At 36.5% G+C, this 16,828-nt stretch overlaps 1 protein-coding gene across 3 annotated transcripts in view; it reads right to left on the reverse strand.

Annotated features, from left to right (window-relative positions):
- Positions 1–16,828, reverse strand: part of LOC108314726 (sine oculis binding protein homolog) — a 167,636-nt gene that overhangs the window by 142,977 nt on the left and 7,831 nt on the right. For all 3 annotated transcript variants that reach the window (XM_017543740.2, XM_017543738.1, XM_017543739.2), the window contains exons 2-3: positions 10,957–11,095; positions 8,340–8,525 (exon numbers count right to left, since the gene is read on the reverse strand). In XM_017543740.2, coding sequence (XP_017399229.1) covers positions 8,340–8,525; positions 10,957–11,095 — 325 coding nt within the window. The remainder of the gene's footprint in view (positions 1–8,339; positions 8,526–10,956; positions 11,096–16,828) is intronic.

Genomic DNA, 16,828 nt, shown 5'->3' on the forward strand with positions numbered 1-16,828 from the left:
TTTTTTTTCCTTAAATGTTTCATAGAGTTTACTGTTGATATCTAGGACTGGAATACTCTTTGTAGAAAAGATTCAATTATTTGATTTATTTAATAGATATATTACTACTCAAGTTTTCTATTTCTTCTCCTGTCTGTTTTGGTAAGTTAAATAAGCTAATATGATATCTCTTTCAAAGAAACTCTGGGAATTGTTCTAGTAATTGCTATGCATAACATCAAAATGATTAGTTCTAATAACATATGAACCTTTTTATTTACTCACATTTCATATTTTCTAGCATTTGTTATTTTAAAAAATGTTAATTCTATTATTTCATTCACTATTTGTTCAAAGTAAAAATTAACAATCATTAAAAGATGTCCTAAGCAGCATAAATCTTTCATCAGACTTCTGGCTGATGTAACTACACATATATGCAGTTTGCTTTATATCTGTTCAATTAACAAGTAAATATTAAAGCACATTAAAATATCCCCTTTCAAATCATAATAACAGGTGAGCAACTAACCACACAAGTCACAAAATAAGGATTTTATAAATGAAGGGAAATCACAGATCACCTAAGCTAATCACATCATTTTGAAGACAAGGAAACTAAGGCTTACAGAAACTACCTTATTCAAGATTACATGACCAATACATGGCAGAGCTGGCATTAGCAACCCAGGTCTCCTGGTTCTTGCTCTGGCAGCCTTCACTACATCATGCTACCATTCAAATTATACACTTCATCTGGCATTAAAAATGATAGAACACACGAAAATATGCCTTACATATTTTCAAGAACCCTTATTGTATAGAGAACAATAAAACGGGACCCACATCATAGTAGCTAACATTTTCAGGTTTCATTTTGGATCTTTTTTTATCACTTTGAATTTTAAATTACTATCTTCTAGCCTATATTAAGTTTCAGGTACCATTTCCTCTCAACTGTATAAATATAACAGTTCTTGATTACCTGTCTATAGACTTTTTGCTGCTCCACTGTAATTGCCCTTGTAGTCCTACCACACACCCTCCATATGCAGCTAAAATTATATCATACATTCCAAGGTCAAACTAGAATGATGTTTTGATCATATATCAGCAATACTGTTAAGTCCTTGGTAGTAAGGGATGATGACATACATTTGTATTGTCTAGTACAATGTAAGGAACATTTAGTAAACACTTAACTGACTGAAATACTGGCATAGTGTTTTGGATAATCCAGTGGTTAAAGATATAGGTTAAGGAGATATAATGCATAGGTTCAAACATCAGCTCTGCCACTCAGTATCTGTGTAACCTCAGACAAGTTCCTTAACTTTTCTGGGCCTCAGTTTTCTCATCTATAAAACAAGGTTAACAACAGCATCCACACAGTGTTGTGAAAATTAAATGATATAAATCTATTAGCACAATGTCTGGTCTATAATACATGCTCAAAAACTATGAGTTATGATGAGATTATATCATTACATTATTAAGTGCTCATATTTCTGCCATTCAACATTAATTCCTCCTGTCCTTATCCCAAGTGTTTGGGAAAACTGAGGGTTCCTTGAACCTCTTTTTCTTCTTCTTTTTTTTTTTTTTTCTGAGAATTGCATCTGGTACATAAATAGTAAGTCATCCAAATCCCATTAACTCTAGGTAATTTCATTTAATAATCATATTTTAAAAGTTGGACAAATAAAGTCCAAAGCAATTTTGATTAAATCCTGTTTTCTCAATGGCTATTTGGAACACATCATCATATGCAAGCCCCAAGAATATTGAATAACAGATAAAATAAATAATGACCATAATGCAAACCACATTCTGATTCCCATTTCCCTGCAAGTACAACTCCATGTCAGAATTATAAAAGCCAAAAAGTAACATGCTTACTAACTGTGGGTTACTCAGCTATATACATAGAGGTTAGCAGATCACGTGACTGTTTCCATATTCTCTGATAAGCTAATGGTTCCTTAGAGCCCAGTTCTTATAATTCCTTAGGAATTTCAAGATTTGCCTGAAAAAATATATCATATTTCCCTGACTATGATGAAACTCAAATTTGGAAAACTAACTGAAAAGCAAACCATCCTGGAGGACAGGAAATGGTCACTGTTTTCAAAGAAAGACAAGACATTTCTGCACACAGGAAATCAAGCTGATTTTAGGAGACTGGTCTTATCTTGCTCTACACAAATCTGTCTATGCAGTATGGACAGGCTCTTCCTTTTTCTTTATACATGCGAACATGGTAAAAAAAAAATAAGAATAAGGGCACTTATCATCTGAGGTAAAAGACACTTTATTCAAGACTGCCATATAAATGCATAAAGAGAAGTATATTCCCTCTTTTTTTTCACATTTCATTTTGTTTTAAAGTATTCAGAGATTTACAGGGATTCTGGACTTGGAATAGGCAACTTGTAAGCTTCTGGGAAAACCTGTCAAAAGACTCAGATCTAAAATGTGGTTTCCTAGGTACACGGTGTTTTCTGCAGCAGGAAAGCTCTCACTAGAAAAAGTTGCTTCATTTCATCTTTTCTTATGAATAAAAATAATCACACTAAGAGTTTTATTATTATTATTTTTTTAATTCTTGGGAGCAAAATGTTGGCATGGAGCAAATTCAAGACTGGGGCAAAATGTTCTGAGCCAGAACATTCTGGGCCAGTCTACCCTGGCTACTTTGACCAGAAGTTAACAAGGTAGAAGACCCAAACCTGCCCTACCACTGCAGAAAACTGATGGCCAGTCAATGCAGCCAAGGGCCATTACATTTGTGAAGCAGTCAAGACTATTATAAGGCCTTTGTCAAAGGTTTGCATTCAAAATCCCGTCTGAGTGCTTTACCTCAATTATCAAACTTGGAGGGGACCAAATTTAATGCTCAATTAAAACCAGAGAAAGCCAAATATTTTAAAGAAGACTCACTACATCACAGTTCTTACAATCCGTGCCAAAGCCCTTTACAGGCATGATCACCTTTGAATGAAGTCTCAAAGGGTTGAACCCATGCTAAAGTCTCTAATATGAGATGAATTACAGGAAGGTTACAGTTTAATTAACCTGAGTTATCTTTCAAAATTCTTGCTGATGTATTTTTTTCCACTTTAGATTATGTTCATGATGTGATTTTTTAAATTAGCGAAGGAGGTTTTGAGATTTGTTCAAACTAAAAGAATAAAGACATGTTTGCATAAAAACAAAGTGTTGGTCAATACTTTCATCATTTTCAAATATTCTTAGAACAGTTTTCTTCATGACTTCCCTGTATGGCAACCTTATTCTGTTCATTTCCTAGAGTCTGCAGAAAAGTCTGTGATTATTATTTAAGGATCATGGTGATTCCCTTCACTGCATGGGGGCGGGGGAGAGAGAAAGCAAAAGCAAGGCTATTATCCTGTGTTTATAACATGTCTGTTACCATAGTAATGCTTGTGATGTCACAAACCATACACCAAGGGCCAGAGGCTGTCTCTGAGGTGGGAAAGGCAGCACAGCCACGAAAGATGAATGCACACATGTGCGGCCAGAGCAGGGTCAATGCCGTGGTAATTGCCAAGACACAGGAGCTCCCCTTCTCCAGAGAAAAGGGAGGACAGGGCCAGCAGAGCAGTTCTCCAGGCCCAGAAGTAAGCTACACCCACAATTCTGTATGCAGCTGTGAGAAAGGAAAGTGGAGATCCAAGTGAATGCGGTATCACCATGTTCCCAATCACGAGTATTCCACTGGGCCCACTGGCTGCCAAGACATGGATGAGATCCAGTGGTAAGCCTGCCCCAGCACATGAAACACATGCTTGGGAACCAGTGCCTGACCGGATGGAGCCCTCAGGTACCCCCACAGAGAAGTAACTTGCCTCATAATGGCAAGAACTGTAAAGGGATTTTACCTCTACTGGGCCATCCACGTTTATAGAACCACAGATTCTCAGGGTTAAGAAAGAACTCATCGAGTCTCCCAAAAAATGTGGACTTGAAAAAGTAGCTTTTTTGCAGGAAGAGATTGTATCTCCTCTCATTGAGGTATCCGGAAGTAGTATATTAGTAGGCAATATTATTCTGATACAAGCTAGAGAAATTTTGCAGAAATATGCTAAAAGGCAATTTATATTAAAAAGAATTTTGGATTAGAAGTCAGAAGACCTTAGTACTAGTCTTGGCTCAAGTACTTAAAAGACACGGGACCTTGAAAAAGCCATTTAATCTATTTGAACTTCAGTTCTTTAAAATCTAACATGCTATTTCCCAGAGTTATATAAAGACCAAATTAAATAAAATGATCAATGTGAATGAGTTTCATAAACTGTAAAAAATTTAATAAAATAAAAAGTATTATTATTATTAGCATTTTCACATAGCCAGTTTACAATGGGATAGGAATAATTTGAACACTAACACAAGAATCCAAAGCATACACATGATCCTCATCTTCTCTATCGTGAGAGCTGAACTTGCATTATATGGTCAACTCTAAATTATTCAAGGGCTGATTATCAAGGGCCCTTTTGCTTCTAGCCACTGTACCCTTTATTTGTTTCCCCACAGAAATGCCACATTAACCTACATACAGCTAGAAAATTGACAGTGAGCATATCTCAACTCAATTACCTTGAATCACAACTCTGGTAAAAGTTTTAGCAATGGAAGAGTTAAAATGACTCACTAGATGAAAGTTTGGGGATAATCTGTTGACTTTAGACATTGATAATTAAGAGTAATGGAATCTTCATTTCACTGTCAAGGAAGCTGTGGTCAAGGTCAAACAGGTTGGGGCTAAACCAGACAAAACACTAGCATTTTCTCAGTGAAATGCTTACATATGTGCACTAATATTTGAATATCAGTCATTCATTCATTTATTCAACAAATATTGTGTCAGAGCTCACCAAATACCCTGAAAACTCACTATTTTCCTGCCCTTGTTGTTCTTTCTTTCTTGAAATATTACATAGTGCACTTTGGCAAAGTCCACAGCCTGACTCTTTGAAACTCTATTCACCTTCCTGTTATCATGAGATTTTGGCTAATCTTACCCTAGCACAAGCAGCAGATTATGCCCCTGGGCCAAACCCTGCCCACTGTCTTTTTTTGTAAATAAAGTTTTATTGGAACCCAGCCACACCCATTTGTTTATGTATTATTTATGGCTGCCTTTCTGCTACAACAAAAGAGCTCTGTAGTTTAATAGAGACAGTATGGTCTAAAAAGTCTAAAATACTATCTGTACCTTTACAGAAAAGGTTTGCTGACCACTGCCCTAGATAGTATGACTAAATCAAAATTCAACATTCCTATAAGTTTCTGCTTGGTAACTATGAGAATAAGTTCCTTAAAAGCAGAGAACCTTTTTGTATCTTTGTCTTGTCATATAGAATCCTTGAGTAGGACAGAGTCAAAGTTGAGAGCAGAGACAGAAAATTAAACATGTCCTTCCCTACATTTTATTTTCAACAGATGAGCGCCTTGGAATTCCATGGAAGACAGCATAAAACCAATAAAACCACTGGTGTTCAGTTACTCTGGCTTCTAATTCCTCCGAGTTCCTACATCTAAGACTTCCAAGGCTCAACTTTTGGCCTCCATCCCTTCGCATATTTATTTCCTGATCTGATGTGGAATTAGAGTTAAATAGGAGCTGTGTACTTGAATTCCACGTGGCTGGCTCAGCAGGAAACTCCAGGGCAGGTTTTTTGGCATGCCAAACTTATGCTAGCCTCAGCTATGCTAATTTTTAAAGCTGTTTGCTTTGCTCAAATAAATCTTAGAGACCAATTTGCATTTGGATGCACACCTTTTTATGCACAATTTATGTGCATGATAACTCTAGGGCAGAAAAAGGGCAGAAAAAAAGAAAAAAGGTCTGGTGTTTACTAAAGTGACTTTTGTGTGGCAGGCACTATGTTAAGGGCTTTACATATATTTTCTTATCTCCACAACAACCCCATGAGGTAGGGGTGGGATCCCCATTTTACAGATGAGAATACTGAAGGGAAGAGAGCTTATGTAACTTGTCGTCGTTCATAGAGCTGGTACATGGCAAAGTCTAGATTTGAACCCAATCTGTCTGAATCTAAACCCCATGTACTTGTCACTTACTCATACTGCCTTATTGATACCCTCATCATCATCTCCCCTGTCCTAAGCTGCTGAGCATATATTCAAACATAAATTCTACATTTACAAAATTAGTTACCATTTTTTTTTCCCAGTTGGCCTATATAAAATATGTCTTTGGTCCTTGGGAGATAAATGTGAACCCCTCTGTATCACAAAACAATCAACCAAAGGAGAAGGGGTGAATTAATAAGGCAAACTTTATATGACACACCAATTATATTAGTAATTAGTAGACAAACACAATTACAAGTGATTTTGACAGGTAAATGGATTTTAACGACATACCTAAGGACCTTAGTATGAAAGGACATTTTTTTTTCTTTTTTTTTTTTTTTTAGACAGAGTCTCACTGGCTGGAATGCAATGGTGTGATCTCAGCTTACTGCAGCCTCTGCCTCCCAGGTTCAAATGATTCTCCTGCCTTAGCCTCCTGAGTAGCTGGGATTACAGGTGCCCACCATCATGCCTGACTAATTTTTGTAGTTTTAGTAGAGACAGGGTTTCTCCATATTGGCCAGGCTGGTCTCAAACTCCTGACCTCAAATGATCCACCCGCTTCAGCCTCCCCAAGTGCTGGGATTACAGGCCTGAGCCACCATGCCGGCTGAAAGGACATTTTTACTGCTAAAATGTAGCAGGCCAAGCAAAAGAATGTAACCATAACCATGAAGGAAAATATGAGTAACACTTAGAATACAGTGTAAATGTATCTATAACATAAGCCCAGGAACTTGTTTCTACAAATTTCTTCACTGTTTATGGAAGCATAACCAAACACCTCTCTTCCCTAATAAAAATACAAGCATTAGCTTTAGTATGTAATCAAAAGTACTGCTGTTGAAACTGAGTATTTATCATTGTTCAGTACAACATACAGAAAAATAACCAGCATTACACTTAAACGTTCTAGCATGATTCCAACATTTTACAGCAAGCCAGATAAAATATTAGTTAACTTCTTTCTCTTTGTGAAATATACCTGTAGACCAACTTGCAATATCATATAATGCTCAGCCCACTGCCATCTAGATCTAATACACTGCAATCTAATTTTCTGGAAATATAAAAGAACAAATTATATTTTCACACAAGTGAAAGACCGCCATTAAAAAAAAAAAAAAAAAGGAAGAAGAAGAAGAAAAAGAAGAATTTTTTCAAAAAAAAAAAGCTCTCAAAGAGAGCTTTCCAGGAATTAGAAAGAATTTTGTGTGGAGAAGATACATAATCTTCAGGCATGTCCAATCTTTGGGCTTCCCTAGACCACACTGGAAGAATTATCTTGTCTTGGGCCTCACATAAAATACACTAACATTAATGATAGCTGATGAGTTTAAAAAAATTTTTTAGGGCCAGGCACGGTGGCTCACGCCCGTAATCCCAGCACTTTAGGAGGCCGAGGCGGGTGGATCACCGGAGATCCGGAGTTCAAGACCATCCTGGCCAACATGGTGAAACCCCATCTCTACTATAAATACAAAAATTAGCCAGGCGAGGTGGTGACCGCCTGTAATCCCAGCTACTGGTGAGGCTAATGCAGGAGAATCACTTGAACCCAGGAGGTGGAGGTTGCAGTGAGCCAAGATAACGCCACTGCATTCCAGCCTGGGCGATAAGAGGGAAACTCTAGTCTTGGAAAAAAAAAAAAAAAAAAAAAAAATCTCAAAAAAAAATCTCATAATGTTTTAAGAAAGTTTACAAATTTGTGTTGGGCCACAGGTTGGACAAGCTTGATCTGGTGGTTTCTCGAACAGATTTAGAGGAAGGCATGTTGAAGAACAAGCCTGCCACACGCCCATTTACAAAACTATCCCTATCCTCAATAAACCCCAGAGGAGACCTGGCCCTCCATAGGCACCACCCAGTTCAACCATGGTTACTTTTTTTTATTACTAAACAGTCATTGTCTATATCTTATTTTTAAAAAACAGTTTATCTTTTTTTTCTAATTTTAAACAGGTAACTTCAGAGAAAAAAAATAACTTTGTTTTGTAGTCAGTGGTAGAAAAGGTTTATTGTCAGTTGAAAGTTTATAGCCTAAGTAGTAGTAGGTAAGGAAATTTTCCTAATATAGCAATAATACTCTAAGCAATGCCTGCATTAACATTTCTTACCTATAAGGTCCCTAAAACAGCCTCTACCAAAGTTAACTTGAGTATTTAATAATTATTCACAAGGTAGTTAAAACAATTTTCTATGAATTGTTATCACTGAAAACCCCAGTAGTGTCTTACCTGCTGGTGGCTTTATGAAAGGTGGTGGAATTAAAGGTACAATAATGGGTACATTGCCATGATCCTTTGACCCTGCAGGTGAGTCACTGAGTCCATTTCCAGTGGCAAGCCCTGAATAGCCTGTGCTTATATTGTATGGTGAAATAACACTGTCCTCAGGTAATTTGGGTTTTGGCAAAGAATTTTCTGTAAAAGAAAAAAATCATACTCAATATGACAAAAGAACCTAATGCCATAAACTTAAATTTTTCCTTATTTTCTCAAGTAAAATGGCCATGAACCAAACACGTTTTTCCTTGTAAATCTTTAAACAATGTACTAGAACTCCACAGTTCATCCTGGAACGTTTTAGTCTGGTTACCATAAATTTCCAATGGGCTCCTTTACAATTTGCTCCACTATGATAGCTAATATTCCAGTTGAATCATGGTGATGAATTTTAGCACTGTGTAATTCCACAGAAAACTGAGAGGTGGTGGTCAGGTATGGTGGCTCACGCCTGTAATCCCAGCTCTTTGGGAGGCCAAGGCTGGTGGATTGCCTGAGATCGTGAATTCAAAACCAGCCTGCCCAACATGGTGAAAGCCCATTTCTATTAAAAACACAAAAATTAGCCAGGCATGGTGGCACGTGCCTGTAGTCCCAGCTACTTGGGAGGCTGAGGCAAGAAAATCCCTTGAACCTGGGAGGCAGAGGTTGCAGTGAGCTAAGATCATGCCACTGCACTCCAGCCTGGGTGATGGAGCGAGACTCTGTCTCAAAAAAAAAAGAACAAAAAACTGAGAGGTGGCCAGGTCAGTGGCTCATGTCTGTAATCCCAGCAGTTCGGGAAGTCAAGGCGGGCAGATCAATTGAGGCCAGGAGTTCAAAACCAGCCTGGCCAACATGGTGAGACCTCATCTCTACTAAAAATACAAAATTCAGCCAGACATGGTGGTGCACATCTGTAATCCCAGCTACTTGGGAGGCTGAGGCATGAAAATTGCTTGAACCCAGGAGCCAGAGGTTGCAGTGAGCTAAGATCTGTACCACTGTACTCCAGCCTAAGTGACAGAACAAGACTCTGTCTCAAAATAAAAAAAAAGGAAGAAAGAAAAGAAAATTGAGAGGTAATTAACCTTTTCCATGTACAACGTGACATACAGCAAACATAGCTCTCTGGCTACCAGGGGAAAGCCTAAAACGTGCCCTCCAGCATTGTAACTGGGTCCCACTGTATTACAAACTCATATCATAATATAATCAAATGAAGCAATGAGAAAGAAGCAGGGAAGAAAACTGATGCTTTACAAGGTGTTGATAATATCCATTAAAAAAATAACAAAAACAAAAATTTTTTAAACTTACAATGACATGAGTTTCGTGTGTCTTATCCTTGCATGTGAATCACTTAAAAAAAATAAATGAACAAAAACCTCAACCATAGAAAACAATTTTTTCCTTCTAGTAGCATTTCCTGGCACTTCCTATGTTCCCGAGAAGCAAAGATTATTACCTGGGCCGAGTATTATATGAGCTACTAGTTTGTTGAACACAAACTCATGACTTGCATTTTTCATTTATAGTGAAATTGATGATACTATCTCTGTAACGTGATGTGTACAATTTCATAGTAAGCTTAACATAAAATTTGTCATGTACATTCAATTCCACTTGCCTGCAGGACTGCTCAATTACATTTCCTTGCTTGGTATATACAAAGGGAAAGTTCTGTCTTAAAGACTGGAAATAAAATGTTTGAACAGGTAGTTTACGCCAATAGATTTTGAATGCAACACAAATACTGATAGAATTGCCAGTGATTATGTACAATTTGTTTTACCCATATTTTATTAAAGTTCCCTAAATGGGTTGCTTCTTCACATACTTCTCTTTTCTTTAACAAACAAGCTCTCATTCCAAATTTAGGTTCATAAATTCAGTATTCACACAGACTTCCCCCATGAGATATCTGGCACTGCTACCCACTGGTAAAATTAGTGTTAATTCAGCTATGCCAAGCCTCTGTAATTTTCACTCTTTTGCTGGGCTTTGATTAAAAAATTATTAAATAATAATATAGTCTCTAATCACCTACTCTAATCACTTACTCCTCTTTTTACCCTATTCAAGTGTGTGGGGGCAGGGAAAGAATGAAAATGTCAAACAAAACAAAAATAGTACTTCCATTTAGATTTCCCACTGAAAAAAAGGAAGGGGGATTACCAAACCAACAGTGACTCTCTCTAGCAATCTGAACATCTAAACCTAACATTTCACTTAACAGAAAGCCCCAGTCCCCAACAATTGATGATCTATCAAAGGGATCAGGAAACTAGAAGAAGTTAGCAAACACTGTCCCTTTCTTTTAATCTGTATGCAGGACCATGGCACTTAGGTCGCTAGCTCTTGTCTAGTTCTCCCATTGCTGGAAAGAGATTAAGCTGTGTCTATTTTTGTTTTATGTTGTTCTTTTATATTCTGCAGAATTCTGCTTATGAGAAAGCACTACTGGGGATGTATGTTTAAATCAACCATTGGCATAATCAACAAAATGAGTCCCAGAGCAACTCAATTCTGGCAGGTTGAGATAGTTAATCCTTCTTTGCATGAACAAAAGGACATTAAATGTCATTACCTTTGAGAACAGAAATGTGCTGCCGGCTCTCCCCATCTGTAGGATAGCTCCTGAATTCAATATCTTCACCATCTTTTAATTCAACCTTATCATAGCCATACCAGCCAAGGAGTTCATTCATGGTATTTTCTGCAAAGTTCTGAAAGAAAAGCATAGGCTACTACTTATTTCTATAATCAATAACTACTTGAAAAGAATTCATAAATTGAATTCTGCTTGTCCTACCCCATTTATTTGCTGCCCTGCCTCACTTCCCCAGAGTGGTGTTCATTTTTCAAATCATGTTCAAAAATGATAATGTTTTTAAATCTTAGGATGATGCATTCAATTATGACAGGGCTTCAGGTATTTGTAATTTAAAAATAATAAGAGAAAAAAGGTACTATATTTGTTAGTTTTGCCTATGAATAGGAAGTCATATTTTAGCATATTATCTATAAAGTCTATATCCAACACCAATACAAAAATATTGAAAGGTAAATCACAAAAACAGCTAAGAAAAGATTTTGAAAATGAAAACAATAAACCTTTTGTGGTTCAGAGAAATTTAAATGAAAATTGCTTTCTGATTTAGGTGTTGCTTTCTTAACATAACTCTTATCTCAGATAAAGCCAAATTTCAACAAAGAAAAATTGCATAATTGTTAACAATACCATCCCAAAACCTAGGTTACACTAGGTTCCAAGGGTCTTTTTTTTTTTTTTTTTTCATTTTTTTCTTTCTGCAAGAGGTTTTTAAAAATCAGGCTGGGCACGGTGGCTCACACCTATAATCCCAGCACTTTGGAAGGCCAAAGTGAGTGGATCACTTGAGGTCAAGAGTTCAAGACCAGCCTGGGCAACACGGTGAAACCCTGTCTCTACTAAAAATTATACAAAAATTAGCTGGGCGCTGTGGCGCACGCTTTTAAACCCAGCTACTCAGAAGGCTGAGGCAGGAGAATCGCTTGAACCTGGGAGGCGGAGGTTGCAGTGAACAGAGATCGTGCTACTGCCCTCCAGACTGGGCAAGAACAAGACTCCATCTCAAAAATAAAAAATAAAATATAAAAATAAAATCAATGCATAAGTTGCTTTATAAATTTCATTAGTAACAGGTTCTTTCTCCATAAAATCAAAGGTCACTAAAATTGTCTTCTGACAAGTAATATAAAAGTACCAAATAACTTTAAAGTTACTAGCCAGCCCAGATTTGGGATAATGTATGAAAACATTTTATGAACCATAAATCAATACATAAATATAATATTACCATTGCTGTTGTTATGGATATCAAACTTTGAAAATAATAAGTATAGTTGGATAGATTTTTTTATACTAAAGTGACGATATCTTATTACCTTATCAATTCCTGTATCTGGAAACAAGACGTAAGACTCTATGTGTTAATGATCTCAATGCTTGTGTGTGCCTTAAACATTCCTGTCTGGCAGGGAACCATGAACCTCCTAAGCTGAGCTAGAAAAACTATATATTCTAACCTTCTTTGTGGCTCAGAGAATCTTTTATTATTCTTCTTAGAAGCTGTCATTTCTGAATTACACTGTGATATATAATTTATATACCTGAAACAAAGCACCAAGGCTAAGCCAGAGTGTGTACAGTCTCAACGTGTGAGTACCATGATTTCTTGAATTTCATGACTTTAAATTTCAGCAGGGGTTGCATAAAAAATAAAAGACATTACACTACTGACTCCAAAAAGCAAACCTGGCATTTCAAAGTACCCACAGGGTGCTAGATTTTTTGCTTTAGTACCCACTTAAGCTCTGAACTCCAGCTGGATCAATCTGTGATGGTATAGTGCATCAACAATTAAGAAAAACTAGCCAGACTGATTCAGTGTTACCATCCACAAGGCAACCAGTCAGTCATATCGAGCTTTAGTAAGGCATTTATGCTCTCTGATGGCTGGTCATGTCCACATTAAATAGACATTCTTTTCATGAATGCACAAAGATATGATCGATGTGAATAATAAGCTCAGCAACTTTAGGAATACCACTGAGGAGGACTGGGTTGAACACTGCCCCACTCAATCCAAAGAGATCCCTTTAATGAAGCATCAGTCTCTCCTAGCACCTAATTTCTTTCACTCAGCTGAGAGCCTGACTTCAGAATGACAATCCCTATGCACACAAATAGGGGTCCTCTATCAGTGGTCTGGCAGCAGCAATCTCCAAGGATGAAGCTTACACTTTTGATTAAAAATATTAATAATCATTCTCAACAGCATTAAAAGCCAAATGCAAGCCATCCTATTGGTCTGTGTACCATTTGCCCCAGTCTCTAAGAAAACTGTGCTAAGACCAAATATCTTTTGCATATATCCCAGTGACTATATCCAGTTTTATAGACCAGTCATCTGCGAGTGCCACTTTCTTCTGTTTCTGTCTAAACTCTGAAGTCATACAAAGGCTACAAATACATAATTCATGGGGCAACCCCCTAGCCAAGGATATAGGTTTGTTTTAGTCCAGCTGCGAATCCATTCAGGCTTTCAGAACCAGTTCCAGGGATGGGATCCAGAAGTTTTAGACATTTGGGTAAAAACTGAAACCTCAGCTGGAATATTAACACCAAATTCAGTTATGATATTGGGTATCATAACTGCCTCAGTTTAGTGTATGGTTTGTGCTGAAAAGTCAGAGGCTTCATGGAACAATCAATATGAACTTGATCTATTCCACAATTTTCAAGTTACTATAAATGTCAGGGTAAATAAACTCTAAAATGTTCCCTTTCTTGTAATGAAAAATAAAAACAAACACCTTAATGTTTTGATATATGGCTGCAAAAGTAGAAAACAAAAGGTTTATAAAACTTCAAGCTATAAATCTCAAAGCTTTCATGAAAGGAGGAGCAAAATGAAAGAGAGAAAATGAACACCAAAATTTTTTGTAGTATAGCTACAAAAATGACAATTACTTCTGTCGCATACACTATTGTATAAAGAAGCAAAAGGACTCCAAGGAATCAATCAATTTTTAAATTTCAAGGTGAAGTTTGATGCTAGATGTCATATGGGTTCATTATGGTGCTAAACCAAAGTAAATGAAATAAATTTTTAATGTTATCATCCAATAAACATAATACATATTTTTTCTTTTCTTTTTTTTTTTTTAGACAGGGTCTCATTCTGTAGGCCAAGCTGAAGTGCAGTGGTGTGATCTCAGCTCACTGTAACCTCCACCTTCTGGGCTCAAATGATCCTCCTGTCTTGGCCTCCCAAGTAGCTGGAAGGACAAGCTACCACACCTAGCTAATTTTTCTATTTTTTGTAAAGATGGGTTCACAATGTTGGCCAGGCTGGTCGAAACTCCTGACCTCAAGTGGTCCACCTGCCTTGGCCTCCCAAAGTGCTGGGATTACAGGTGTGAGCCACTGTGCCTGAAGAAACATAACATATTCTAAGATAAATAAATTTAATGTTTATGGCCTATCAAGGTTTTCAAGTCTTTTTAGTACAGAATTTTTTTTTGTATTATTACCCCAAAAAATGAATTTCCTATTAAAAAGCTTATCCATTTCCTAATTTTCATATATATGTATGAAAAATAAAGGTAATAGTAGTTAAAATACAGAGATTTTTGAGATAAGGATGTTCAGTAATAAAACAAGCTACTGAACTAAGGCAGATTATAAAATTTGCCTCCCCCAAAATCTTTACCCAGCATTTCTCCTGAAGACCTAGGGCAAAAAATGAAGTAGAGTCTCTTAAGAGTCCCTCCCAGTTTTAGGACTCTATAAAAACAATGAACTTCTACTTATATAGGAAATAGAATATCTTTTGCAAAGGAATTTCATAATCACAGTGATCATACGTCATGAATTTTACTAAGTCATGATTTCAAATATTTTATCATTGCTCCCATAAGTTATCAAAATGTGCCAGAGATGTCAGTTTTTTGGCATCTGAACTACATTGTGCAGACTGCTTCTTGCCCTTGGAAGTGACGCAAAAATCATCTCTCAAACCATGTGGTCCAAATTCGGTTTGGAAAATGGGTCACTGTAATCATAATAATGTCCAATACTCTTATATCACTTTACAGGGTTTCTGTATCTTTTAATTCTCTTGATCCTTTCAATAACCCTAAGTGTTAGGTATTTGATTTCCGCAATAAACCTCTGGTGAACCTATGTGACATCCTCTTTTTACAACAGAAAGTTAGAGCATCAAGAAGGTAAAAGGCATGAGAGGTCTCCTAGAAAAGCCAAAACTAAACTACAGATCTTCTAATTCTTAAGCTAGGTCTCTTTCTATTACAAATTCTGTACTTCCCAATGTGTCCACAATTCCAAAGAAGCTACCTCCTGGACCAATCAAACAGTTGCAAAGAAATCATACATGAGGCTGTCAATATCATATATAAAGAGTTTCTAAACAGGGCATATCTACTTATGTTGAGACTTTGCTTGCTTTAGGATTTGATCATTGACCTCTACTTTCCTTAACAGGGTGCTCAAGATTCACAATTAAAATGGAAGCTCCTCATTTTACAATGTTTTGATATCACATCTGACTCTAATTGCTTTGTACTTCTAATACCTAATTTCCCTGCCTCTTTCCTTCCCTCTCCAATTCTCTCTCACCTCCAGGGTTTGTAAGGAAAAAAGACAATCCTAACATTTAGTCTGAAAGCATGATCTCTTCTGAGAATTAAAACAAAAACAAAAGAAGGTCACAGAAAGATAGGTGGAAAGGAAATTTTACTATTTCTTTACTCCTCCTGAGTTCTTCCTATACCAGCAAAATAATTTTTGTTGGATCTTAACTGCCAGGATATTCATTAAACACCTTCCTTATTCAACTGGAAGTACTGTACAAATGTCGAAGTTCAACCTACGTGACTTTTTTTTCTTTCTGAGGAGCTGTGAAAGACACAATGCAATTTTTGATTGAACATTTTACCAGGTAAATAATAAACAGTTGACTTCAAAACACTTTGAAAATATCAGTAATTACAAATTCTAAAAATACCTCTGAAACACACGTACTTTAAATTCTTCAAAAAGAACTGGTGATTTTATTTATTTTGAAAACACCAAGTAGATTTTTAAATATAGATACTGCTTTTTTCATACCAGGCCTTGCATAACTTAATGTCAATGTGTTTTCAAATTTATATTTTACCCAAGAAAGCAGGAAGTATTCAAAGAGCCCCCAGTCACTCATCCAATGAGGGACAAGTCATGCCCTTCCCCTCCCCATAAACATAATTCCCATTTTCATTCCAAGTCCCAGTTCTAGTAAAATATGTTGTCTATTCCAAGTACAGTGTAAGTTACTTGAGGGCAGGAACATATCATTTCATTTTATGCCTCACCTAACACAATGCTTAGTACTTAATCCAGTCGCAAATATTTATTTAAATGCATAATTATAAAGAAACGATCAAATAAAATTCAAGAAAATCTGATTTTAAAAATAAATATGTAAAAGCTTAAAAATTATAGTATGTAGTGTTAGTAGGCACTCTCCTACTATTGGGAATTTAAATGGCTACAACTGTTTGACAGAGTAATTTGACTCTATGCATTAAAAGCCTTAAAATTTTACATGCCCTTTGACTTAGCAATTTTATTTCTAGGGACTGCTGAAATTATCCTAGGAAAACAACTATGGAAATATGCACGTTTCAAGACTGTTTATCTCAGTGTTGTTTTCTTAGAGACAAACTAAATGCCAAACAATAGGAATCTAGTTAAATAAATTATAGTTTGGGCATATAAAGGAATACTATTTTGCCACTAAAATATATACTGTAGATAAATTTTATTGCCATGGAAAGCTATTAACAGTATATTAAGTTTTAAGGCCGGGCGCGGTGGCTCACGCCTGTAATCCCAGCACTTTGGGAGGCTGAGG

This window comes from Cebus imitator, unplaced genomic scaffold, assembly GCF_001604975.1.
Source record: "Cebus imitator isolate Cc_AM_T3 unplaced genomic scaffold, Cebus_imitator-1.0 Scaffold160, whole genome shotgun sequence".
Taxonomy (NCBI): domain Eukaryota; kingdom Metazoa; phylum Chordata; class Mammalia; order Primates; family Cebidae; genus Cebus; species Cebus imitator.